A 24734-nucleotide genomic window follows, 5' to 3' on the forward strand; every position below is an offset into this window, starting at 1 on the left:
TTCATAAGTAAGGAAACAGGTTGAGCATTCAGACACTGGAGTCAGACATGGGGATACTCCGAGCTCCCCGGCTTACTCTGGGTGACCTTGACACCTCACTTTGGGTCTCTGAGCCTCAGTCTCCTCCTCCATCCATGGAAACAAATCACGTGTCTCAGGGGATTGCTAGGGCTGTGCATAGCCTCAGCATGTGACAGTGGCAGCTCTCAACGACCACAGGGCCACACTCCTCTGGGTGTGGGAGGTGTGGGTGCTGCTGGAGTGGGGTGGCGGGGGCAACGTGGCTGCTGTCTCTGCAAGAGGAAGAGGATAACCAGCCTGAGAACGAGAGAGAGAGTGGGGGCTGAGGTGGGGTGGGGCTGTCGCTGTGGGAGGTTCCAGAGCTGGCTGGGATTCCCAGTCACTGGTTCTCTTGGGTCCCAGGTGAGGTACTTATCTGGGAGTCTGTTTCCCTGCCTGTGAGACCCGCAGGCCACCAGTGCCCCTCAGGTGTATGGGCAGGACCGTTCTCTGGGCTGGCAGTTGGGCATGATCAGAGGGAAGGGGGCTCCTTGGGCCTGCTCTGCGTCCTCCGTGTCCACTGCCTCCAGGACTCTAAAGATGATGGAGGGCTGGAGCGCCTCTCCAGGCTGGGGCCCAGCACTCCGCAGCACTAGTGCCCTGTGACTTATGGGCCACGAGAAGCTGTGATTTATACAACGTGGGACAGAGCGCCGGGCTCACAAGTTCCCTTCTTGATGAAGGGCCTTGCAGAAGCAGCAGCCGCGTAGCTGATGCCGGGGGATTCCGAGCCCATCATCTCCCCCTCTCCCCTGGAGGCCGGGCAGCATTTTGCTGAACTGGCTGAACAGAGCCACATCTATTACTCTCTCCAGAAGCCATCAAAGAGCTGGACTTGTCCCTAACTGAGAGACAGCTCAGAGGGCAGGAAGGGGAGACCCACCCAGGACAGTTGAGGTGACTTCAGGACGCTCAGGGGGAAGCACTTGGTACGATGCCTGGCACGGCGAGGAGGCTCGGGGCAAGCTTCTCTCTCCTGGAGTGACGGCCGCTGAGTGCAAACCTACCCACCTCCAGTGGGTGCCAGCCCGAGTGTGAGCTTTATTGGCTCATTAGCCCATTTTACAGATGAGAAAAGCGAGGGTCAGGAATGTGACATGGCCCGCCCAAGGCACACCTCCACGGAGTGGCAGAATCACGCTGAAAGCACAGCCCTGACTCCAGCCCGGTCTGTCCGGCCCCGGCCACACCCACAGGAGAAAGTTGGTGCGAACCATTCCACCCCCCGTGGAACCAGCGCCCAGAAGCCCGGCTGGAGCTTCACTGCTTCGTCTTTTGGTGGTGGTGATAGCTGTCAGGGCTTTCCTTTAGGTGGGCGAAAATGTCTATTTACTCAGCAATGGAGCAATTTCCCCGACGAGTCTCTAACTAGCTAAGTGCCTGGTCCTGCCTCCATCGCAGGGAAGCCGCCCACTGCGAAACAGCAGCCACTCAGCGGGGAAATGTCTAAGCAGCACCCGCCGCGCACTGACACAAATCACCATCACGGGGAGCAGCGGGGCGGGGGAGGGAGCATCCAGGGTGAGTCTGTGCCCTGGCCCAGCATGGCGCCTGTCCCAGGGACCTAGCCTGTGAGGAGGGACAGGGCAGGTGGAGGGCTGGACCCTGCACTGAGCCAGCGGGTGTGGGCAGACAAGGTCCTGGCACACTTGGTCCAGGGCAGGTCATCAGGGCCCCCGTTCCCTCTCAGACATGCAGGATACCCCGGGGAAGAAGGCTGGATTGGACTGTGATCTTAGGCAGGGCATGGTCTGGCCCCTTCATCCTGGGCATGCAGGGCTGTTCCATGGGAGCTGTCACAGAGCCAGTGTGAGCCCACAGGGACAGCACAGAGGAGGGGGAGGCGAGGTCCCCCCTCAGCCTCTGTCCCCAACAATGTTGATAATGGTGGGGCTGGCAGGGCTTGGGCACTGTCTGGGGGGGCACTGTGGGGTGGGCGCTCCCAGCGAGGAGATGACCTTGGGCAGCGGCTGCAGGTTCCAGTCACCCTACAGGGAAGGCAGCAGGAGGTAAACTGAGGCTGGAGGGCAAGATGGGTGGCTACCTCCCAGCCACTTCCCAGACACCTCTGGGGTTCTTGCCCTCACACTCGACTGGTTCCAAACCGAACTCACCCTTCTCCCCCAAGCTGCTTTTTGGGGGTCCATTGACCTCAGTCAATGCCCCCTCCCCTGGCTTTCCAGTCACCTAGTCAGGAAGCTGGGAGTCGCCCAGGCCCCTCCCCACCTCCGGCCCCACCCAGTGTCATCATGCACTAATGTAGCAACCAGAGCGCCTGGTTGCAGGCTCTGATTTTTTTTAGCCATTTCTCCCCCTCAGCGTCCAGCCCACACTATTCTCGGCCAGCCAGTATAAGCCCTTCCTTCCCTTGATGCTGAGGATGTTTGACTTAGCAATTAATCCAACTCCCGAAGGCTTCCGGGAAAGATCTTCCCGGGTTTCCAGGCTGCAGCACCTTATGTGACTAATTCCACAAAAGGCCTGAGCTCCTGACCGCAGCCCGCTGGGCTGCGGATAAATGAGATGCCTTCCAATACCAGTGGGTCTCAGGGAAGGAGGGAAAAGCCAGCTCAAGGCTTCAGGCTGGTTCGTTTCTCACGTTCCCCTCCCCTGGCAATTTATTTTTAGGCTCAGGGAGAGGTTGGTGCACCTGCTCATACTGGCATCTGACATTCGGCACCAGTGTGGAGGTGTCCTCTGGAGAGGGTGCTGCCCTTCCTGGCCTTGCTATTGGCTCTCTCTTTCTCTCATCTCTCTCTCTCCTCTCTCTCTCTCTCTCTCTCTCTCTCTCTCTCTCTCTGTCTCTCTCTCTCTCCTCTGTCTCTCTCCTCTGTCTCTCTCTTCTCTCTCCCCTCTCTCTGCTGGCCGTCTGTCTGTCTGGGTCTGTCACCACCCTGCACTTGCTCTAACTGCCTTGTGCGAGCACGTTTGCCAGCAGTTCGGTGCGCAGCCCCATCACCCCCCGCCGGGGCCCTCCACGAGGCCTGCCCTGGCCGGATGCCCGCCTACACCCATGGCTGCACACCTGGAAACGGACGGCCCAGGACTTGTTGCAGTGCATGGAGATGGGCGCGAAGCCATACAGGGCCTGCAGCACCTTGCGGCTGAAGGAGTTCCAAGGAACAGAGGCGAACTGCTGAGGAACGGATGGCTGAGGGCAGGTGCACACCTCCTTGCCGCCGTTGAACCTGGTGAGGATAAGGAACAGCCAGGCTGGGGAGTGGCGGAGGGGCAGGGAGCCCAGGGAACACCGACAACGCCTCCCTGCAGGTGGGGTCCTGTCCCTGGGGTGATCTTCCTGAGGCCTCCTCCCCAGCCCCGCCACCTCGTCCCCAGCCCCGCCACCTCTGCCAGGCCGCCCCAGATGCTGTCTTCACCAGCAACGCCTTCACCTCTCCGGTCACCTTGGCAGGTGGGGAACAGCTGCTCGGGGCTGGGCTGAGGAGGCTCTCAGGTCAAATCCAGACTCAGCATGAAGCGAGTGAGGGGAGGGATGAGTGACGCCACCACAGGCTCCTAGCTCAGCCTGGGCTCCTCCAGTCTGCCCAGGGGCCTAACAGGCCCAGAGGGTCTGGGTCGGGGTTCCCTGGGCCGGGGAGCGTGGCGGGGAGCCGTCACCTGTTGATAAGGCGGAAGTACTCCTGCAGGAAGCCGGCGTCCACCGCGCTCTTGCAGAGCTCCAGCTCCGTCTGGGGGTAGTAGTGCACGTAGTTGACACACATCTCCTCCTTGATCCCAAAGCCGCCCTGCAAGGCAGAGAAGAGCCGTCAGCCCTGGCCCAGGCCACAGAGACGCTGCCGTCCAGCAGCTTTCGCCACGCGCACGTGCTCACTGTGTCCTTGTCTGTTCACGGCACTGTGCCGGGCGTGCTCTGAGGAACAAAGTCCCTGCCTTCACAGAATTTCCACCGAGGGCAGGAGAGACAGGCAGTGAGTGAGTTAACTGGGAAATTCCTGTCAGGTGCTGATGGTGCCGTGAGGGAAAACGAAATGGCACAAGTAGATGGGGTGGCATCGTGCCCGTTTTATGGGTACAGAAACTGAGTCTCAGAGTGGGCAAGGGGATGCCCCGTGGTAGCCACAGCATCAGTGGCACAGCCTGAGTGACCCAGACTCCCAGCTGTTGGCTAGAAGCTGTCCCCATGACCTCCAGCAAGAGCCTGGAGCCGAGGACTGCAAGGGAGGCCCTTTCCCTGCAGCCCCAGCCATCCACCGGTCACTTCTAGAACTCGGCTCTGAGGGGAGCAAGGGCTCCAGAAGACAGGACTGTGACTAGAGGCTGTGACAACAACCTCCAGCTTCCCAGGGCAACCCTATGGTCTGCCATAATCAGGGCAGGCACCCCCTCAGTCCCCACTGCTGGCTTTAAGCCCCTGGCTGGGTTGCTGGTGACTGTGGAGCCTCAGCCAGAGGAGGAATAAGAATGCCGGCAGCTTGGAGGAGCCGGGGCTGAAGACAGCAGAGCTCCCCCGACAGCAGCTCAGACTCCAGCAGGGCAGGGCCTGGGACAGGACGCCCTGGTGTCCTCCAGGCTCCCTGCTCTTTGTGAAGCTGCTGTGGGCCTGGAGATTTCATGTGGCCAGTGGGGGAAAAAGGCCATCGCTACTCTATGGCAGAACAGGACTGGGAAAGCTCAGTGTGGTGCTTAAACCAGCTGCCGCCCCTCCTCCTATGTAGACAAAGAGCACGGGGCAGTTCTGTCCAGAGACCAAACCTGGCACCTGTTGGCCGGGAGGGTTTCTGCCTGCGTTGTTCTCTGGGCTGGATTCCTCCCTTCCCGGCTTTTATCATCCATCCGGCCCGCGTCAGATCGGGGCGGTAACTGTCCTATGTGAGTTCCCGCCCCTCCCCGCCTCTGCCGCTGCCGACATCAAAAGGGAGCTGGGTCGAACCCTGTGCAGGATCTGTCCTCCTCTCTCACCTGGGGAAGGAAATGGAATTTCAAAGGCCGCTGTCTCTTGGATCAGCAGGCGAGCAGTTATCGGAGCACGAGAAGCTCAGATCCGCCTGGGGAGCTGCCCTCCCCTTTGATCTCGCCTGCTGCTGTGATGAAGCCACTGCTGAGAGGAGGGCACGGGCCGGGGAAGCCCTGAAGAACGGGCATCTGAGACGTCAGTGGTGCTCACCAGGCCTGGCAGCCTCAGACGCCCTGGGACATGGCATCAGTTCTGTTGCCACAAAGCCAGGTTGGGCAGGGAACATGCAGTTTCCTCGCTGGAGACCTCCCCATCCCTGGCCCTGGGGCTGCGCCTGCAGAATGGGGCCGGTGCTGTGGTCCCGCCTGGGGTGCTCCATCTGCAGAGCCTGCTGTCTGCAAGCTCAGCACCACACAGGTGCTCAGCTGAGAGGCAGCACGGTCAGGGTTGGCACCTCCACCCATACCAGCCCTGCCTCCAGTTCACTGTGTGGCCTCAGTGGCTGGATCTCACTGGGTCTCCTGGTTGGATATGCTCAGAGGCCCCAGCAAGGCTGGGTGTGGTTAGGATGAGTTATCGGAGCAGTGCTGGGCTGTGGCAGGCACCTGACATTGGCCGCTGCCAGGATCTCCTGAGCACCTCCTCTACAGCGAATAAAGGGCTGGCAAAGCTCTCCTGCCCACCCCAACCCCCCACCCTGACTTTGTGATCATGCACTCACAGCAGTTGTCACCTGAAATCCAAGGGAGACAGGAAGTGTGTGGCAAAAGCTGTGAGGCACAAGGCCCTGGGTCAGATCCCAGCTCAGCCATCTATTAGCTGTGTGACCCTGGTCAAATGCCTGCCCTCTCTGAGCCTGCTTGTCTCACCTGTGAAAATACAAACTGGCTGGGTGCCGTGGCTCATGCCTGTAATCCCACCACTTTGGTAAACTTGAGGTCAGGAGTTCGAGACCAGCCTGGTCAACATGGTGAAACCCCCGTCTCTACTAAAAATACGAAAATTATCTGGGTGTGGTGTCACCTGCTGGTAATTCCAGTTACTGAGGAGGCTGAGGCAGGAGAATCGCTTGAACCTGGGAGGGTTGCAGTGAGCTGAGATTGTGCCACTGCACTCCAGCCTGGGCGACAGAGCAAGACTCCATCTCAAAAAAATATACATGCAAAAATTAGCTGAGTGTGGTGGTACATGCCTGTAATCCCAGCTACTCGGGAGGCTGAGGTAGGAGAATCGCTTGAACCTGGGAGGCAGAGATTGCAGTGAACCGAGATCGTGCCATTGCACTCCAGCCTGGCTGACAGAGTGAGACTCAGAAAGAAAGAAAATATAAATACTCCTACCTTGGAGACTGGTGTGAAAACTAAATGAGAGGCGGAGACAATTCGGATGTCCATCAATGAATGAATGGATACACAAAACGCGGTCCATCTGTACAACGGGCTGTTACTCATCCATGAAAAGGAATGAGGCACTGAGCCCTGCTACAACATGGAGAAACCTCCAGATCATCACGCTATGAAAAAAGCCAGACACGAAAGGCCACGTATTGTGTGATTCTATTCACGTGAAGTGTCCAGAACAGGAAGATCCACAGAGACAGAAAACAGATCAGTTGCCAGGCTGAGGCGGGAGGGGAATGAGGACCGACTGCTTAATGGATATGGGGTTTCCTTTGGGGGTGATGAAAATGTTCTAAAATTGACCATGGGGATGGGCTGCCTGTATATGTGAACATACAGAAAATCATAGAATTGCATGCTTTAAATGAATGAATGCTGCAGTCCGTGAATTACATCTCAGTAAGGCTGTTTAAAAAGAAACATAAATGAGGCTGGGTACGGTGGCTCATGCCTGTAATCCCAGCACTTTGCGAGGCTGAGGTAGGTAGATCACAAGGTCAGGAGTTTGAGACCAGCCTGGCCAATATGGTGAAACCCCATCTCTACTAAAAATACGAAAATTAGCCACACGTGGTGGTGGGTGCCTGTAATCCCAGCTCCTTAGGAGGCTGAGGCAGGAGAATTGCTTGAACTCAGGAGTCGGAGGTTGCAGGGAGCTGAGATCATGCCACTGCACTCCAGCCTGGGTGACAGAGCAAGACTCTATCTCAAAAAAAAAAAAAAAAGAAAGAAAAAGAAAAAGAAAAACAGAAATGAGACTGGCAGTCGGGGCTCAGTAAACATCAGGTGAATCCACATTGGATTGAAACACAAAGAACAGGGCTGTGACATGCACCGAAGTTCCTGGCGCTGAGGGGTGTCAGGGTAGGTGTAACCAGGTCTGCTCCACTCTGAGCCACACAATTTGCAGGATAACCACGGGAGACCACCATGGTCACGGAGACAGCTGGACGGATCCAGTGGCAGGGAGGTCCTGGCTTGTGCCTGGGACCCAGGGAATTGTGACCAGCATCCCCTTTCACTCCCAGAAGCAGCCTGTGGGGTGACGCTCCCGCAGCTGCCTGTGTCCTGGTGCTGCCTAGATACCCAGCCTTGAAAGCACATGTCCCCAGTGCAGATTCTCCCAGGACTGTCTGCAGTCCAGCCAAAATGCATCCTCAGTGACGCTCACCCCACCTGACGCCTACCCATGTCTCCACCCTCCCTTCCCCTCCTTGCCATCCTGAGAATGTTCTCTGTCCTCTGGGGCTCCCCGCACGCTGCCCCTGCACGGAGCCTTCCTCCACCTCCTCCCCTCTCCTCTAGGCTCCGTGGGACAGCCACGTCTCTGAAGAGGCCCTCTCGGGCCCCTGCACCTATGGCTCCACAACCCGGTTTTTAAAGTGTTTTTGTAACTTGGCTTGTCGTTAGCAGCAGGTGCTCCAGGCCTGTCTCCCTGGTGCATCTTGAGCTCCACGGGGCAAAGGTCCACCTCCTGTCCTACGGCTTCTCCCCACACCAGCCCCGGTGCTGAGAAATGCTTCTCAGTGTGAGTGGTTCTTAATCATGAGCTGGGGTCGACATCAGCTGGGAGCTTGTTAAAACACGGGTGGCTCAGTGCCACTGCCCATGTCTCTGACTCAGTGGGCCTGCCCATGTCTCCACCCAGGAGGCTACATTTATCCCAGGCTCCTGGTGATGCCACCACTGTGGGTTCAGGGAGTGGGTGCCGAGGACAGCCGGCTTATTGAGGGGATGAGGGGACAGCCCATGCCCCAGGTGAGGAGTCAAGACCTGTCCTCCTTCCTCAGATGGCCCAGGCTAAGCACTCCCTGGGCAGGTGTAGAGGGAAGTGGCGGTGACTCACCACGGTGGCCTGCTCCCGGTCTTCCGTGTTGTACGTGCAGGACGTGATAAGCACATCTCCCTGGGGAAAAGCCAACATGACCATTAGCACCTGCCGCCTGCTCCTGTCCCCATGGGACCACGCCACTGTGTGTGCCAGGGCACCTCTGGGGGAGTGCAGCAGGTTCACATGTGAAGTTCACAGGCTGAGTGTCCCCAGGAAGTTATACACCATCAGCTCCTGCGGCCCAGTGGGTCACACAGGGCTCAGGCCAGTGGGCGTGCAGGCCGGTGGGGCATGACACATCTCAGGGGACTTGTGCAGGGCCCCACGGAGGCCTGGGCTTTCCCTTCTGTGGAATCAGGGCTCCACTGCCGGCCTCAGCGCCCTCATCTCCTCCCAGACACTCTCGGGTTTGTGGTTCAGCCGACTGGGCTGAGGACACGCATCCCCTGGGGGTGTCCTGTCTCATCCCTCCCTTCCCATGTCCCTCTTTGAACTCCTGATAAGTCTCCTCATGAGGCAGCCCAGCCCTGAGCCACCCACAGGAACCCTCCCCCTGCCCTGGGCATCTCTCCCCTCCCCACCTCACTTTCTCTGTCCCTCTCCTTCTGGAGGCAACCCCAGCCCTCCCAGTCACCCCGGCTGGTGTCAGTGATGGGAACGGCCTTCCTGCTGGGCACTCACCGGATGAACCGACACGACCTTCTTCAGCATGCGGATCTCCTGGGGTAGGCAGAGCCGAGCGGTTGGGGGAGTGGAGACCTCAGAGAGCTGCAGACTGGACCCAACCCCCTCACTGCGCCCTCCCTCAGGCCTCCCCGACCTCTGGGGGTGTCCATTTTGCCCCAGCCTCTACAGTGGAAGCCAGGGCTGGCTAAGTACGGCTTCTGGCCAGGGAGGGCATTAGATTCAAACGAGAAGGTGGTTATCTAAGAGTGAGACCCCTGTGACCAGAGGGCTGCCTGGGTCTCCTGAATCCCACCACCATCTGCCGTGTCCAGACCCCCATCCCAGAGACCCTCCCTATGACCAGACACCCAAGCGGGGAGCACAGGCCGCATAGGGGGCCTGGCCCAGGAGAAAGAAGCCAGCCTGGGGCCGTCCCTATGACGTCCGTGATAGTAGGCCCAGCAGGTGGCTTGGGGGCAGGGCTGGGGGTGGGGCGGGAGTGGGGCGCAGGTCCCTACCTGGAACAGAGGGCTGTAGTGATTGTCCTGGTTCACGACCTCCCACTCGAGCCCGTCCCGGACCAGCACCGTGACCACCTTTCTCCCGGCCAGGTGTGTGTGGAGCTGAGAGGCGAAAATGTGGATCCCGGAGGGGGGCAGTGCCTGTGGGGTGGGGGTTGGGGGGGGCTGCAGTGTCAGGGCCCGACCCCCGAGGGGACCCTCCCGTCCACGGCCAGACCCGGCAGGGATCAGTCCCCCGGGCAGTCTGCTTCCCTGAAACACTTGAATTTTCCAGGTCTTTCTCCCCGGCCAGCTCAGAGCCACCATCAGAAACCTCACGGGGAATGACCTGCTCAAGAGCGAGGTGGCCGCGACAGCCCCCAGCGCCCAAGGAAGCAGCCCCCAGTCCCGCTTGGGAGAGACTTTCTTTCTGAGTCTTGGACCTTTCCTGAGCCCCAGAAGTCTGATGGGTCCAGCTTCACTCAGTCAACAGACCTTTAAGGTGAGTCCCCCATGGACAGGGAGTGGCAAAGCCACTAAGCTGAGCAGCGCGTGGCCTCTATGCCCAAGGCCTTGCCATCCAGTGGACGACGAGAGGCGGAAGGCCTGGGCAGTGCCCTGCGTGCTGGGCCGGGCAGGCCTTTCAGCTGCCCTGCAATGTGTCTTCCTTTCAGCTTCAAGGCAGCCAAGGCTACATTCTGCCTGTGCTCAGCATCGCCCCTGCTACAGCCGGAAGCTACAGCTGCAACTGGAAGGTGGTCGTCCAGGGCCAAGACAGATGTGAGCACAGAGTGCTGCAGCTGGGCGCTCTGAGGCTGCAGGCCGGCCTCACAGAAAAGACGGCAGCCCTCACACCAAGAGGTCTCTCGCCAGCCATCGCTGGGGCATGAGAGAATCTTCCAGAGAGCAAAAGTTTTCTCTAACCTAATGCTAACTTTTTGTTAGATAGAAAATGCGTTTCCATGGTGAGGCGTGGTGGCTCATGCCTGTAATCCCAGCACTTTGGGAGGCCGAGGCAGGTGGATCACTTGAGGTCAGGAGTTTGAGACCAGCCTGGCCAACATGGTAAAACGCCTTCTCTACTAAAAATATGAAAATTAGCCAGGTGTGGTGGCCGTGCCTATAATCTCAGCTACGCAGGAGGCTGAGACTGGAGAATCCCTTGAACCCGAGAGGCGGAGGTTGCAGTGAGCTGAGATCGCACCACTGCACTCCAGCCTGGGCAATACGAGCAAAACTATCTCAAAAACAAACAAACAGAAAGTGTTTCCTGAAATGGAGCATTTTCTTTGTGAGTTGTCTCCTTGCCCACCCACTGCCAGGCTCTGCCGAGCTTGTTCATGCCTTCGGCAGGTCCCGTCGGCCCCATTCCTGAAGGTCAAGGATGGCCGAGCCTTTTACGACTCATCTGCCGTCAGTTTTGTTCTTTCCCTCTCCCTCCCAAGCAGCAGTCACCCCTGACCTTGCCGTCACTGATAGCTTTGTGTCCCTTGCAATGGCTCGAGGGGCCATGGTGTGCCAGGCCTGGAAGCCCAAAGGGTCCCAATGACCCTTTGGTGCCCAGAGGCTGACCCTGGCCTAGAGATGCCAGGCACAGCCAGGTGGAGGGAGGACTATGCTCTTCTGGGCACTCTGGTCCAAAGTAGCACTCTCTTCTTGGCCTGTCTGTTTCACTGGGATATCTAGCCTACGCCGGATTTTGGCTGCAGAATTTGTGCCCCTCTGTTATCTGCTAAAGGAGAGACAAGACTGAACACTCTCATTCTGTCATGTAAGGTCGTAGAGGACTCTGGGACGGGAGGGCGGCTCTGCATTCCTGGGGCTGGACAGAGGCGTTCTCACAGTCAGCAGTCAGTGGAGTCAAAGGCCCCAAGGCCACGCAAGGGGCGGTGGGTGCTGCCGGCCTGAGGCCACTCTTCCCTGTGAGCCCCGGCCATGGAGCCTTTTCTATGGGCCCACGCTTGACCAGTGGGGGCTTTAGGGAAGTGGGAGGCAGTGTCCACTGCAGAGCGTGGTTTAAGGTTTCTCAACCCAGTCTCGGACAAAGAGAACGGATTTCCTGCGGGAGACCACGGGTCCCGTGCCAGCCAAGAGCTCTGTCTCTCGTCAGCCTTGAGGAACTTTTGCTTGGAAGACTGGGATGGTCTGGGGGCTTCCCCACAAGAAGAAAAAATCCTAATCGACTCATTTGCTGGGAAGGAAAATGCACTATAAACCTCATTACAACACAATCTGCTGCCATGGGCACAGCTTTCAAAGTCAGACAGGCTGGTATCTGAATCCCACTCTGCGCAACTGCTGGCAGCGTGATCCCAGCAAGCCTCAGCCTCCTCATCTGTGAAATGGGCACGTCAACACTTACCTTCTAGGCCAGGCGTCCCCAAACTTTTTACACAGGGGGACAGTTCACTGTCCCTCAGACCGTTGGAGGGCCGCCACATACTGTGCTCCTCTCACTGACCACCAATGAAAGAGGTGCCCCTTCCTGAAGTGCGGCAGGGGGCCGGATAAATGGCCTCAGGGGGCCGCATGCGGCCCGCGGGCTGTAGTTTGGGGACACCTGTTCTAGGCCATTATGAGAAGTAAAGCTACCCCACAGGAAGAAATGTTTATAACACACACACAAACTAGGAAATAGCACCCATCACATAAGAAGAACTAGAAACCAATAGTAAGAAAAACCAACCACCTACCAGAAAAACTGGGCACAGGAATGAACACAAAAGAGGAGCAAATGGCCAGGGGGCCGATGAGAAGATGAGTCCATGCACAGAAAACTCAAGTTAAACAGCACTGACGTGCCTTCCTCCCAAATGACTGAGAAAATATTTACAATTATTGTTGATCCAGTGGGTTGGTAAGTCTGGCACCTACCCGGTCAGTAAAACCGGGGACCCTCTCATCCTGTGTGTGGGAGGAGGCAGCAGATGGGCTTTCTGAGGGGCATTTGACAAGGTTTAGTCAAAGGAACACTCATGTCTCTGAGCAGCAATTTCACGTCTAGAAATCTGCATGAGAAAATGGTTTCCTGCATGGACAAGGATTTTCGGAAGCTTATTTCTATTCGTGAAAAGTTGCCAACAGCCTAGACACTGATTGACAGGGAGACAGTTCAGCACAGGCTCTGACCAAGATAGGGCAAGCCCAGGAGGAGATTTTAGTAGCTACGGCCCGATCTCACCAGAGGCCAAGGCCCTGCTGTCGACGCCAGGGCCCAAGCGCCAACCTGTGCCCCCACACAGCGTGCACAGCCCTGAGGATGGGCGCTCCCTGAGATCCTGTAGCTGGCACCTCACTGCCTCCTCTAGTCCTGCCCTGCTCAGGTACATGGTGAAAACCCCATCCTGTGGAATACTATGCAGCAATAAAAAGGCAAATCACAGGACAAATGACTCCATTTGTGGAAAAATTCATAAACTATTCAGTATGACTCTAAAAAAAAACCCACAGAAGGTTTCCAGCACCTGCAAGGGCTTCCTGAAATACACAGGAGAAAGGTTTGGAAGGACACAGAGAGCCGACAAGTGGGTATCTCGGGGAGAGGCGGCGGCGGGTGAGGGGAGCGTTTTCTTTAGCTGCAGTGCCTGTGCTTTTGAGTGGCGAGTGCATGTGTGTACAGCTTACATAACGATGGCATATTTTAAAATGCAGCGCGTGGAAGCCTGGCACGTGGGTGTGGACTAGTGGGAGCCGTGGTTATTGCTGGAGAGGGAGGTGCACACACACACGTGGCCTCTCAGCAGGAAGGCTTCCGTGCATACAGAAGAGAGGGAGGACCACAGGGGGATTCAGGGTCAGAGGAGCCAAAGCCGTGCCTGCCAGCCTTCTTGGACCGCCACCTGCCAGGCCTCCACTGGGGGACGAGGGAGGAGGGAGAGTGCCGTGCGGGGCCCAGTCCCACTCACCAGCTGGGTGCACTTGTCCGTGCAGTAGCCAGTGAGGACGAAGTCAGTCTCCTGCGGCGGAATGGCCATCACTGGCGTGTACACCAGCCCCAGCTCCATGATCCCGGCTTCGAAGCGCCGTACCCTGTGCGTGTAGTACAGGCGGATGCCTGAGGAGTCGTGCTGTCCTGGGAGAAGGTGGGATGGATGGAGGTGAGCGGAGAGTGGAGGCCCTCTCACCTCCCACTGCTGACAGATGATCCCTATGACCCCAGTGCTCAGCCAGGAGGCAGGCCATCCCCCAGTCTGCTCCCACCCGCTAGGCAGACCAAGAGCCTCCGTCTTTGTTCCCACACCTGTGGATGCCAGCAGCGAGCAAGGTCAATTAACAGAAACAGGCTACACTCTCCGGGAAGAAAGCGCTATTGTTTCTCCGAAAACTAGCTGAAAGCTATGGAGAGATGTGATCAAGAGGAGGCACTTAAAGCTGGCCGCGGAATCAGGTGCGGGTGAGATGCGGCTGATACGCTGGGAAACTCCTGAACAACTCGTGTTCTGTGCTCAGATTGTTTCCTAAGTGCTTCGATGTTCTTATTCCACGTTCAAAGGAGCCTTAGCTGGAAATCAGCCTGCAGGACAGTGACCACCTGCCGGATGTGGTCTGGGGGAAGAAGAGGGCATGGAACTCCCATCTGCTCATGGCCCAGAAGAGCCCTGGCCCCGCGTCAAAGCTGGGCAAGTGTGAGTGTATCTCTGTGTTGAGGTTAACGAGAAGCTTTCAGGGAGCACATCCTCTCTGCAGCCCACACTTTTACTACTTTGATTTCTGTCCTGCAGACCCAGGGAATCCACCTACCCAGCTGACGTCTCAGGAACAATCTGAGCAAGAATGTGGCCCCAGGAGGAGGGCCAGCATTGCAGGTCCAGCCCCCGACCAGGCATGGCCCCAGGTCCCGCTTGGTCAACAGTGTGCTGTGTGCTCTCAGATGACTTGCTGTCCCTCTCTGGGCCTCAGCCCACAGTCAAGGGCCTCTTCCAAAGGAAAACGTGCTGCTGCTTCCTATCACGGAGACCGTGTATCTCCTGATTGCGGTTTGGCAACACCTATTGCTGCTTCTTGCCGTTTGCTAACTGGAGAGTCCCTGAAGCTCCCTGGGCAGGCCTCCCAGCAGTCACGTGAAACTGATGGTCAGAGGTCCAGGAGGCCAGGCACCGTGGCTCACACCTGTAATCCCAGCACTTTGGGAAGCCGAGGGAGGCAGATCACCTGAGGTCGGGAGTTTGAGACCAGCCTGGCCAACAAGACAAAACCCTGTCTCTACTAAAAATACAAAAATTAGCTGGGCGTGGTAGCACAAGCCCATAATCCCAGCTGCTCGGGAGGCTGAGGCAGGAGAGTTGCTTGAACCTGGGAGGCGGAGGTTGTAGTAAGCCGAGACCACGCCACCACACTCCAGCCTGAGTGACAGAGTGAGACTTCGTCTCAGAACAAAAAACAAAAAAACAGAGGTTCAGGGATGCTGGCACCCACTGGAACATCCTTGAAACCAGGCGTCCTCCAGAGAGCCCTGCTGTTCCTGAAACTCCATGCCTGGTGAATCAGCAGCCCGGTTCTGAGTACAGGCTGAGCTCATGGTGGGGGATTTGAAGGCCTGGCCATAGCCCTATGTCCCTAGATGCATGGTGGACATGGCGGGATAGTCAGGAGGGGCTGTGCAGCAGGAGGCTCCGCCCCCTGGGTTATGTATAGGAAAGGGTGGTCAAGTGGCATGGGGTATGAAATTGACAACGGGTTTTAATTCACAGGGACAAGGCTTCTGATGAAGATGAATTAAAAAAAAAAAAAAAAAACAGATATGAAGTTCTGGTCACAAGAAAAAAATTAATGGGCCAGAAAACCAGTCAGGGCAGACACGTAGCCGGTGATCAGTGCTCGCTTCAAAACTGGGAGCCAGGAGCTGGGGAATGGTTTCATCTTCTTCATGCTTTTTTGCTCTCCAGCAGTGTACATGCGTTGCCCTTTATGATCAAGAATAAGAGGGTGGTGCAGATACTAACATCTTCCCTGGGTGCCAGAAATTGTCTGGACATAACCTATCCCCTTCCTAAGAGTTTTGCACAATAAGGATCATCAGGCTCATTTTACAGATGAGGGAACTGAGGATGGAGCCTGAGCCGAAGACTCTGCTCTGGATCACAGGGCTGGGAAGCGGCCAAGCTGGGATTCAAACCAGGGCTGTAGACTGAGCTCAGGGCATCGTCAGGAGGCCCAGCCACCTCCCTGCTTGCTTCCTCTAGGGTGAGGCCAAAACACCTCCTCTTGCCTCTGCCTTCTTCCCTGGACACCCCTGCACCATCCAAACTCAAACGGCTCCTGTATCTCCGGGCTGATTGCATCAGAGGATAATAATAAAAAGGGTGTTGCAATTGGTTAAACTTCAGATGGGGATTAAATCATGAAATAATTGTGGGATTTTGATATTTATAGAAAAGCAGCCCATCTCGAGATTGGTAAAGTGACAGGAGCGTCCTTATATTTGGCAAAGGATCCATAAATACAACCAGATAATCATGAACAGACAGACTTCCCTGACGCTTAGGGAGTTTTCATAAATCCATTTGCTTTCAGGGCTTAAATGAGCAATAAATCCTGTATCATGCTAAGGCCCAAGCTGACTTATACCCGTCCCTGTGCGTGTGGAGAGAGCTCCGGCAGCGGCGGAAGGTATTACTTATGCAGCCAGGGAAAACCACAGACAACTGTTGGCTGGGCACAGCCCTGTGCCAACACACAGCAAGTTCTGTGCGTGAGCCTTTCCCAGCTTCACAGCAGCTGTGGGAGGTGGGTGAACAGGCAGAGGGTGAGGTCACCACCGCCCCCTGCCTTAGGCATCCCCGAGGTGGGGAGTCACAGCCTAGCTCTTATCTCTTAGACCGCTTCTGCACTTTGCACAAATGGAAATAAGAAGTGCCATTCAGAGAGATAGAGCGCGTGTGTGTGCGTGTGTGTGTGCACGTGCGTGTGTGTGTCTATATATGGTGGAAGATGCTGGTGCAACAGAGAGAAGGAAGTATTTTCAGTTTCTGAGGTAGCGTTGCCTGGTCTTGCCATGCTAAACGCTGACCCTGCTCACTCCTCCCTCAGGTCTGGGTGACCCAGCAGCTGCTGCCCCAGCTCCCCTTCCTGTGCCTGCCGTGCGGCCAGGCTGGACGTCCTGTGTCCCCAGACATGCCCTGTTTTACACCCTCCCTGTCTATGTACACACCACTGCCTCTATCTGGAGCTTGGCATCTGGCGGCTTCCCTTATGAAAATTCCCCTTGCCCTTTCCCACGTGGGGTGTCCCCGAGATGAGCAGGGCTGCGCTGATGGCAGCCAGTATTATAGGGACAAGGAGGGAGGTATGGGGCCACTGCTGGGCCCTGGCGACACCATGAGGAGTGAGCCCCACAAGGCCCTGTCCCTGGGAGCCCACTACAGCCATGGACAATGGAGAGCAGACGAGGCTGACCCGAGGGCCACGTGCCAAGAACAGCCGGACGGCAGAGGCGCCATGCAGGGCACACAAAGGGTGGGATTTTCTCCATGGCTCAACACAGCTGAGCCCTGGGGCTTCTGAGGGGAGGACGGTGGCAGAGCCCCCTACCTTCTTTCACCAGCGGGTTGTGGTAGTGAACTTCCAGGCGGAGATATCTGGAGGACCCAGGGCCCCCGAAGGCAAGGCCAGCTTCCTCTGGGTAGTAAAAGGCCTGTGTGGAGCAGGGTGTCAGACAAATGGGTGTGTCCTGAGAGGGTCCCAGATAGGGACAGGGGCAAACCCAGCCAGCTGTTGGGGCCTGAGCTGCAGGGGTGGTAGACGGGGCACAGCAGGATTTGAGTGATGCTTCCTCCTATAGGCAGCTATTTAAGCTCCCCAGAGACAGCCTATGAGACTCGGGTCAGGGAGTCGGGGAGAGGAGCTGGTGCCTGGGGCTGAGCCCTTCCCTGAAACCCCTTCTCTAGATAGGTGGGAGAGCTGGTGAGATCCCCAGTGTCAGCCTGGGGAGGCCTCCACCCTGGCCCCACCACCAGCCAGTCCTGGGACCACTCTGTGCACAAAACCCTGACTCCAGGACCCACTGAGGGCATGCACTCCTGGGGCACTCTTGTTTCTATGGAAAATAACAAAGGCTGGAAGCAGGTGAAATTTCAGGCATCACAGAGGCGAGGAGGTCACCTCACGGCTGGCCCTTCCGATGGCCTCGTGGGTCCCCTTAGGAGCTCTTTCTTGGGGCCTCCAAGACAGTGAAGCTGGGAAAACAGGGCTGGGGGCACGCCAGAGGCCCAGGCAGGAGACGCCACCCTGGGGTCGCGGGGCACGCACCTCGGCGCCCAGGGCCCAGGCGGCCAGCACTCGGCGGCAATAGCTGAGGTTGCTGGGTTTTGTCTCAGAGTCGCAGGGCCCGCTGAAGTAGGGAACGCTGTCCATCTCGGGGGGGCACTGGAAGACCTCCATGTGGTGCACGAGTTCCTCGTTGCCCTTGGTGATGATGGGCTCGTACTGCGAGGAGGCAGCCCCCTGAGCCCGGGGAACCAGCCCCCTGCCCTCCCCTCCCCAGCAGCCTCCCTCCACAGGCCTCCGTCTGCCCATCTATAAAATGGGAGGGATGATCAGGGCAATTCCAGGGGCACTTCTGGGGCTCAGGGCCATGAGGGTGGAGCCACTAGCCCAGAAGCAGACAGAAAGCCTGTAGAGACCTCCAGGGTTACGGAAATGAGATTCATACAGGCCACTTCCTGCCAAAGCAAGGACAAGACGCAGCTGTCCTTATTCATATGGGGCCATGGCCGGCCAGCTCCTGCAGCCCCAGTGGAGGCAGGGCAGCCCCGAGGTTAGAGCCTGGGCCCCGAGCACACTGTCAAGGCCATGCCCTTTCCTGCTGTGTGACTCTGGGCACTCACATAACCTCTCTGAGCGAAACTTCTAAGCCAGGCGTCCCCAAACTACGGCCCGCAGGCCGCATGCAGCCCCCTGAGGCCATTTATCCGGCCCCCCACCGCACTTCAGGAAGGGGCACCTCTTTCAATGGTGGTCAGTGAGAGGAGCACAGTATGTGGCAGCCCTCCAACGGTCTGAGGGACAGTGAACTGGCCCCTTGTGTAAAAACTCTGGGGATGCCTGTCTAAGCCATGCGCCTTCCTGCTGTGTGTCTCTGGATGCTCACATGACCTGTCTGGGCTTTGCTTCCTCTGCTGGAAACTGGGGGCTATTGCGATGGAGGAGGGCTCACTGTGCCCCTCCCCCAGGGCCAGCGGCATAGCGGACACTCGACAGCTATTGCCTTTGCTATTCTGTCTTCCTCGGGGGGGGGGGTGTTCTAGAGCAAGTGAGTTCTGACTAAAGCTGCGTTTTCGTGAAGGGGGAGGTGGCCTGACAGACGGACAGCAGGTGCAGTCCCACCGAAAGATGCAGAAGCCAAAATCTTGGTTGCTTTGGTCCAGGCAGGGAAGTGGGAGCTCAGAGGCCCCCTTCAGGGTGGGGAGTGAGCAGGGTGACAGGGAAGACAGGCCACTAACGGTTCCTGCAGGACTTCAGGCAGGTGCCTGAAACCTGCTGGTGGTAAGAGGCCCCCTGGTCCAACCAGGACCGTGGACAGCTCTCCAGGGTGAGAGTGGGAGGGGCGAGGTCAGGGGTGGGGAGGGGAGGCGGGGGGAGCAGGGACGTGTGTCAGGGAGGCAGAGCTGGGTGAGGACCTGGGTCCTAGACCCGCACGTACCATGATGATGTGGTGCCGTGAGAAGTTCTTGGGGAGCTCTTTGACATGGCACCAGTACGTGGTCTCCTGGCTGGGAATGAGGATGTTGGGGGTGTGGATCTCCATGGTGTACGTGTCTGAGGGCAATTTCGGGGTGGGGATGTCAGGCTTCAGGAGCTGCACCCTCTGCAGCCCCATCCGCAGGCCCGAGGTGTTGATGGCCTCCAGTGACTGGAACGGCTTCTCCAGGATCCCGTATACCAAGTGGACGGTGCCATCCTGCAGCCGAGACGGGGCTCAGTGGGTCGCCCGCTCAGAGGCCCCAGAAGAGCTCCTGAGTGGATGCCATGTCCCTGTCCACCCATACCTGCCAAGTGGCATACCTTGCTCTCGTCTCTGTGAGGGACCCTTAAGGCTGGCATGGCCCCAGCTGGTACTAAATCCCCGGCTGACCCGGCCCCAGGATCCCCTGTTTGCACAGGCCATCAAATACTTTTGTCTTTCTAAACACATTCCACATTCAACCCCTGACTATTGGGCCCGCTGTGAGCTAGGGCGGCCAGGACATTGGTTCCCTCCACCAACCCCAAGGTCACCAGGGACTGGGTTTGGGGGTCATTGGTCAGATCAGCAGCCCAACCTGAGGAGTCAGTGCCCTCTACAAAAGGAAGGAAATATCCTGGGGTTTGCTGACGGCCACACTGAGCTGTGGAGCCACGCTATGTTACATAGTCACCACGAGCCCGGCAGGAGGGGACCAAGCAGCCAGAGAAGGCTCCGTGGGTCTATGCGGTGCTGAAGGTCATGGGCAGACTCAGGAGGCAGGACGCTGGTGCTGGCTTCATGACACGCTATCATGAGTGGACACGGGGATCGGGTATGGAAAGTGCCTTTTGCAGCTCTCTGGGCACCGCTGGTGCAGACCTATGTGGGTGGCTAATTTGCTTTTTGAGTTTGTGGAAAGGTGGTGAGCCACCCAGTGCCGAGGATGCCCAGAGCCCCAGCAGAGGCCCGTAGACCTGGCCTGGAGCCTCTGGGCTGAGCACACACAGGCACTGGCCTCCCCTGTGAGGTTCTGGAGGGTTCTCTGCTCACCCTTGCCTCTACACCGGGAAGCCACAACCTCCGTAAGAACCTCTTCCGGCACCAGCTCTGGCCCCTGGGGACGTCCACGCCGCCCATCTCTGGGCTTCTGTTTCCTCACCTGGCAAACAGCCAGCCATTCTGTTTTCTTAGATTCAATATTTGTCTATTTGGCATCTATTAATTAGTTGCAGGGTCAAAGAGATGGCCAGAGTTGTCTGCACCTGCCCTGCCCGCCAGCATTCACGCGTGTGTGGGAATCATATTCCCAACCCTCCAGTGCATCCCAAGCCCGTATCCCTAGCCACCCCCTCCATCTGACTCTCACACCCCAGGCCAATATTGCTCCAGCCCTAAATCACCCTAGGGCCAGAAACCAGGCAGCTAGAGACCACCGAAGCCACCCAGAGCCCGCCACAATTGTCTAAATGAAGCTGCTTGCCTGTCTGGCCTTTCCCATGGAACCCCCAAGAAGCCTCAGGGCTGGGCTCTGCCCTGGCTCCTGTGTCTGCCTCCTGACCAAACTCACGGCTCCCCAGTGGCCCTGCATGGCACAGGTGCCCGTCCTCCTGGGAAATGCAGTAAATCTTTCGATGGCACTGGCCTCCTGTGTGGTCACTCAGCCTCCCTGCATGGATTAAGACCTGACCCTAACTGCCAGCCCCTGCCACTGCCACGCCAAAGCATTACTTACACAAGACAAAAGGAGTCAAGGTAAACTAGAGTTAAGAGGGTTTCGTCTTCAAGGGGAAGGTGGGTTGCTTTTCCTAACAGGTGTGAGGACTCTTAGAGCAGCATAAGGAGCCTAGGGTTTTTTCAAGGTTTTGTGGCCATGAGCTCCCAGACAGAGTTGGTCAGGACTCACAGATCGTCTAGTTCCCATGCCCATTTTACAGATGGGCAAAGTGAGGTCCAGAGGAGGCAGGGACCTGCCCTGAGCCTCACAGCAAGCTGGTGACAGAGCCGGGTTGGAAAGCCAAGTCTCCTGGGTTCCGAATCCCACCTAACACTGACAGGACCAGGAGGAGAGGGACACCTAGGAGCAAGGTCTAACCCAAAGGGAGAGGTTCCAGCATAAGCCCCGCATCTGGAAACCCCGTCCCGAGCGCCCCAGCCCTGCCACTGCCTCTGGGCCACCCTCCTAGGCGTTCTCTGATGTAGCTGGCCAGGACATGGCCCCAGACTTATCAGGACAGGAAAGGTACCATGACATTGGTGCAGGTGGCATGCCCACGCAGCCCACTCTCTCCTGGGTGCTCAGGGCCATCCTTACCTCAATGAGGTAATCCTTGGGATCGCAGGTGCCAAAGGGCCTCTTGAAAAGCAGGACCAGGCCTTCCGGAGTCCTCTGCACCTGCAGCAGCTGGTAGTCCTGCTGGGGGTCCAGGTGGATCTGCCCGTTCTGGTCACTCCAGGCATCCTGCAGAGACAAGCACCGGGCTTCAGGCACGCAGGAGCCAAGCCGGGCGGATCCACAGGGGAAGAGGGCGTCCCCTGGCAGAGCTCGGCACCCCTTGGCAGAGCTCGGCGTCCCCAGCAGACCCCGGTGTCCCCCGGCAGAGCTCAGTGTCCCCCAGCAGAGCTCAGCATTCCTGGCAGAGCTCCGTGTCCATTGCCCACCCAGCCCGGGAGGCTGGGCCTCAGTCCCTGTGTCCTGGGGTTGGGGCTCCACTCGCACCTTCTATGCCCCTTTCTGCCTGGTGACAGTGGCGTCGAGCCCCAACGGTGCTCCACTCCTCTGCAGCCAGGAGCCAGGGCTCTCGCTTTGCCAGCCAGTCACAGGCTCTATGAGCCATGGGGGTTCCCAGGCCTGGGGGTCGGGACACTGAGCTTCTTAAGAAGGTGCCCGAAGCTCCCAAGGCCTCACCAGGACTGGGAACGAGGGCCTCAGGCCAGTGCTGCTCTCAGTCAGGCAGGTGGGAGGGGTGCCGAGCCTGAGAAAGGGGAGAGTCGGGGACAGGGTGGGGCGTGAACTGGGAGGGAGAGAGAAACCAGGGCGCCACAGTAAGGTGGGGATTGCCCCCAGGTGCCCACCCTGCTCTGGCACAACTCTGAGAGCAGACACTGCTTTAGTACTTTATGTGTGTGTGTAATTTTTTATTTTTGTTTGTAGAGATACGGTCTCAGTCTCGCTATGTTGCCCAGGCTGGTCTTGAACTCCTGGCCTCAGGCGATCCTCCTGCCTAGCCCTCCTAAAGTGCTGGAATTACAGGCGTGAGCCACCACACCCAGCCTGAAGCACCACTTTAAACTCTGTACCTAGGCACTGCTCCCCTCACCCTAGTCCCGGACCTGCTTGGAGAAGGTAAACTGAGGCCCAGGGAGGAATCGTACCCACTGCATTCTAGCAGGATGCTTCCTGGCATCTGGATTGGCGTCCTCTGCCCTTCCCACCCCCATCTGCTTCCCTGGCATTGGGCCCTAAGGGGCAGGGACATGGTGGCCCCAGACCAGGTCACAGGGGAGAAGACCGCCAGGGAGACCCACTGAGAGACAGGGAAGAGGTTTCCCAGACGAACAGGCTGCTCTTCACACTCAAGCATCCCACGGGCCCTTGGCGGTAAGGACTTCCGGTTGTGTTTCTTTTTAATCTTACATTCAGGGCTAAAACATCTTCTCTTCATTTCCTTGAGAAAAAAGAAATCTGCGAAAGATGTTGCCAAATTTTCCCTAGAGAAAAAAGCCCTGCGGTGTAGCCCTGCCGGGGACACTGCCGGTTTGCTGAGAGACTCATTTTCAACAGAGGCAGAAAGTTCGCCTGTGATGTTTCAGCTGGAAATCAAGCAGGTATTAGTTGGACATATTGTTTAGGGAGGAATAACAAGGCTGACATTTGTTTTTGTAGGAATTTGTTGTGCAAATTAACCTTGCCAGGGCATGGAAAGGCAGTCACCTGGCTTCCTCTGGCTTCCCTAGCAGCCGGGAAAGGCAGGCAGGAGGACTCTGCCCCAGAGAGGAGCAAATACTCCTGTATTCAGGGTGCCTCGGGCAGAGTAACGAAGGACTCGAAACTGCCAACGAAGGGGCTCAGCTGCTCCTCCGGACGGCTGACGGCTCAGCACCAGGGCTGTCCCAGGTCTTTCTCAGCTGGCCCTGAGCCACAGAGTGTCTTTGTGCATGGGAATCCGAGCAGCCCCGTGGGTCAGAGCAGGGCTCTTCCCAGGCGGCCCCACCCACCCTACCTGGTGGCTCTAAGCCTGACCGGTGACACGGGCCAGTACCTCCTGGCTGAGTCGTGAGGATTAGAGGAGCAAGCTCAGCTCCAGAAACAGCAGCCACTGTCTGCCCTCACAAAACTCAAAAAGGCAGAGAGGGACTGCCTGCCCTACCACCCCACGGTGACACCAAGGAACACAGCTGGGGCCGGTCGCCCCACACAGACTCTGCTCCGCTGGCTCCAGCTCCGCGCTCACAGATAAAGCAAGCACCTCCTGACTTGGGACATAGAACTCTGTTGGCCCTCCGTTGTCTGTTTCTGTGGAGAGAGTTGGGTTTCATCCACAAAGAGGCCCTGGTGGCCAGTCCCATATTGGAAGGAAGGAGGGAGCGGACACATGGCAGGCAGTGGGCTCGCACCCTTCGGGGACCCCTGCGTGGAAGGGCCTAAAGTCCTCTCCAGTTTGAAGGGAAACTTTTCCCCTTTCTCCACCCTGTGGGACAAAAGTGGAGGTAAATTTGGAAGGAAGGGAGTCAGAGCCCATCCCAGCAGTTCCGGCTGAGTTCTGTGGGCTTTGCTCCGTGCCTGTGGGTGGGGGCAGCGTGTCTGTCCTGCTCAGTAGGTCCACGGGTACAAGCACAGTGGGTCGGGCTGCATCCCATGGGTGCACAGGCGTCATGCTGTGCCCGGCCATGAGCCACCACCTGGCCCACGTCGGTGGGCATGTGTGCTCTGGGGACGTGGTACTGGGCATTGTTTATAGGACCAGGGGTCGTGGGATCTGTGCTCACGCACGTTTGGGGTGCGGAGTGGCAGGAGCCTGTGTGGTGTGTGCGTCCTCTGTACGTAGTTCCGTTCCCTGGGATTGCTGGGTCCCGTGATCTGGGGTGGGCAGTCAGGGACCGTGGAAAGCATGTCTTTCCTATTTTATCCTCAAATTGACATCCCCATGATGCCCAAACTCGGGTGCAGACCTGGCTCAGAGCGGAGTCAACTCAAACACTGAGTGGTGGCAGAAAACTTTCTGGGCTAAGGAGCGTGAGTGTAGAAAGACAGCCAGCTGGGGTACCAGGTCGGGAAAGTTCTGGAGATCTAGCAGGGAGGAGAGACTTACCGCAAAATAGGCAGTGTCCCCGTCGGTCCAGAGCACCACCAGGTCCGCGTTCTCGGGCTTGCCGCGGTCAGACATCCCAAACAGGACCCCAGCCTCAAGCCGCCGCACCAGGAGCTGGAAGTCAATGGCCTCCTGGGCATAGCTGACGTTCCATGAGAGCTCCAGGGACCCCTCGGGGTCCAGAAGAATGTGGTAGGGCAGGCGGCTCTCAGTGGGCGCAGAGCCCTGCAGTGCGGCCACCAGGATGACCAGGAAGACGGCCACTGCTGTGCCGTACATGGAGGCCGCCTCCCGCATGCTGGGGCCGGGCAGGCTGGCCCAGTGACAGCAACGACCAGGGGCCTGCATGGCTGGGGTGAGCTCTCCGGTCCCACTTTGCCATTTATGCC

The 24734-nt window shown here is 57.8% G+C and overlaps 1 protein-coding gene across 1 annotated transcript; it reads right to left on the reverse strand.

Moving 5' to 3' along the window:
- Nucleotides 1-1081: 1081 nt before the first annotated feature.
- Nucleotides 1082-24734, reverse strand: DBH (dopamine beta-hydroxylase). Its single transcript, XM_003941381.4, has 12 exons — nt 24346-24734; nt 21348-21494; nt 19013-19270; nt 17620-17796; nt 16903-17005; nt 13278-13444; nt 9391-9534; nt 8888-8926; nt 8222-8281; nt 3679-3806; nt 3086-3248; nt 1082-2048 (listed from the first exon to the last, which is right to left on the reverse strand). The coding sequence occupies exons 1-12, from the start codon at nt 24691-24693 to the stop codon at nt 1917-1919; spliced, it is 1866 nt and encodes a 621-aa protein (XP_003941430.1). The 5' UTR covers nt 24694-24734; the 3' UTR covers nt 1082-1916.

The sequence above is a fragment of the Saimiri boliviensis genome, chromosome 2 (genome assembly GCF_048565385.1).
Source record: "Saimiri boliviensis isolate mSaiBol1 chromosome 2, mSaiBol1.pri, whole genome shotgun sequence".
Classification (NCBI taxonomy): domain Eukaryota; kingdom Metazoa; phylum Chordata; class Mammalia; order Primates; family Cebidae; genus Saimiri; species Saimiri boliviensis.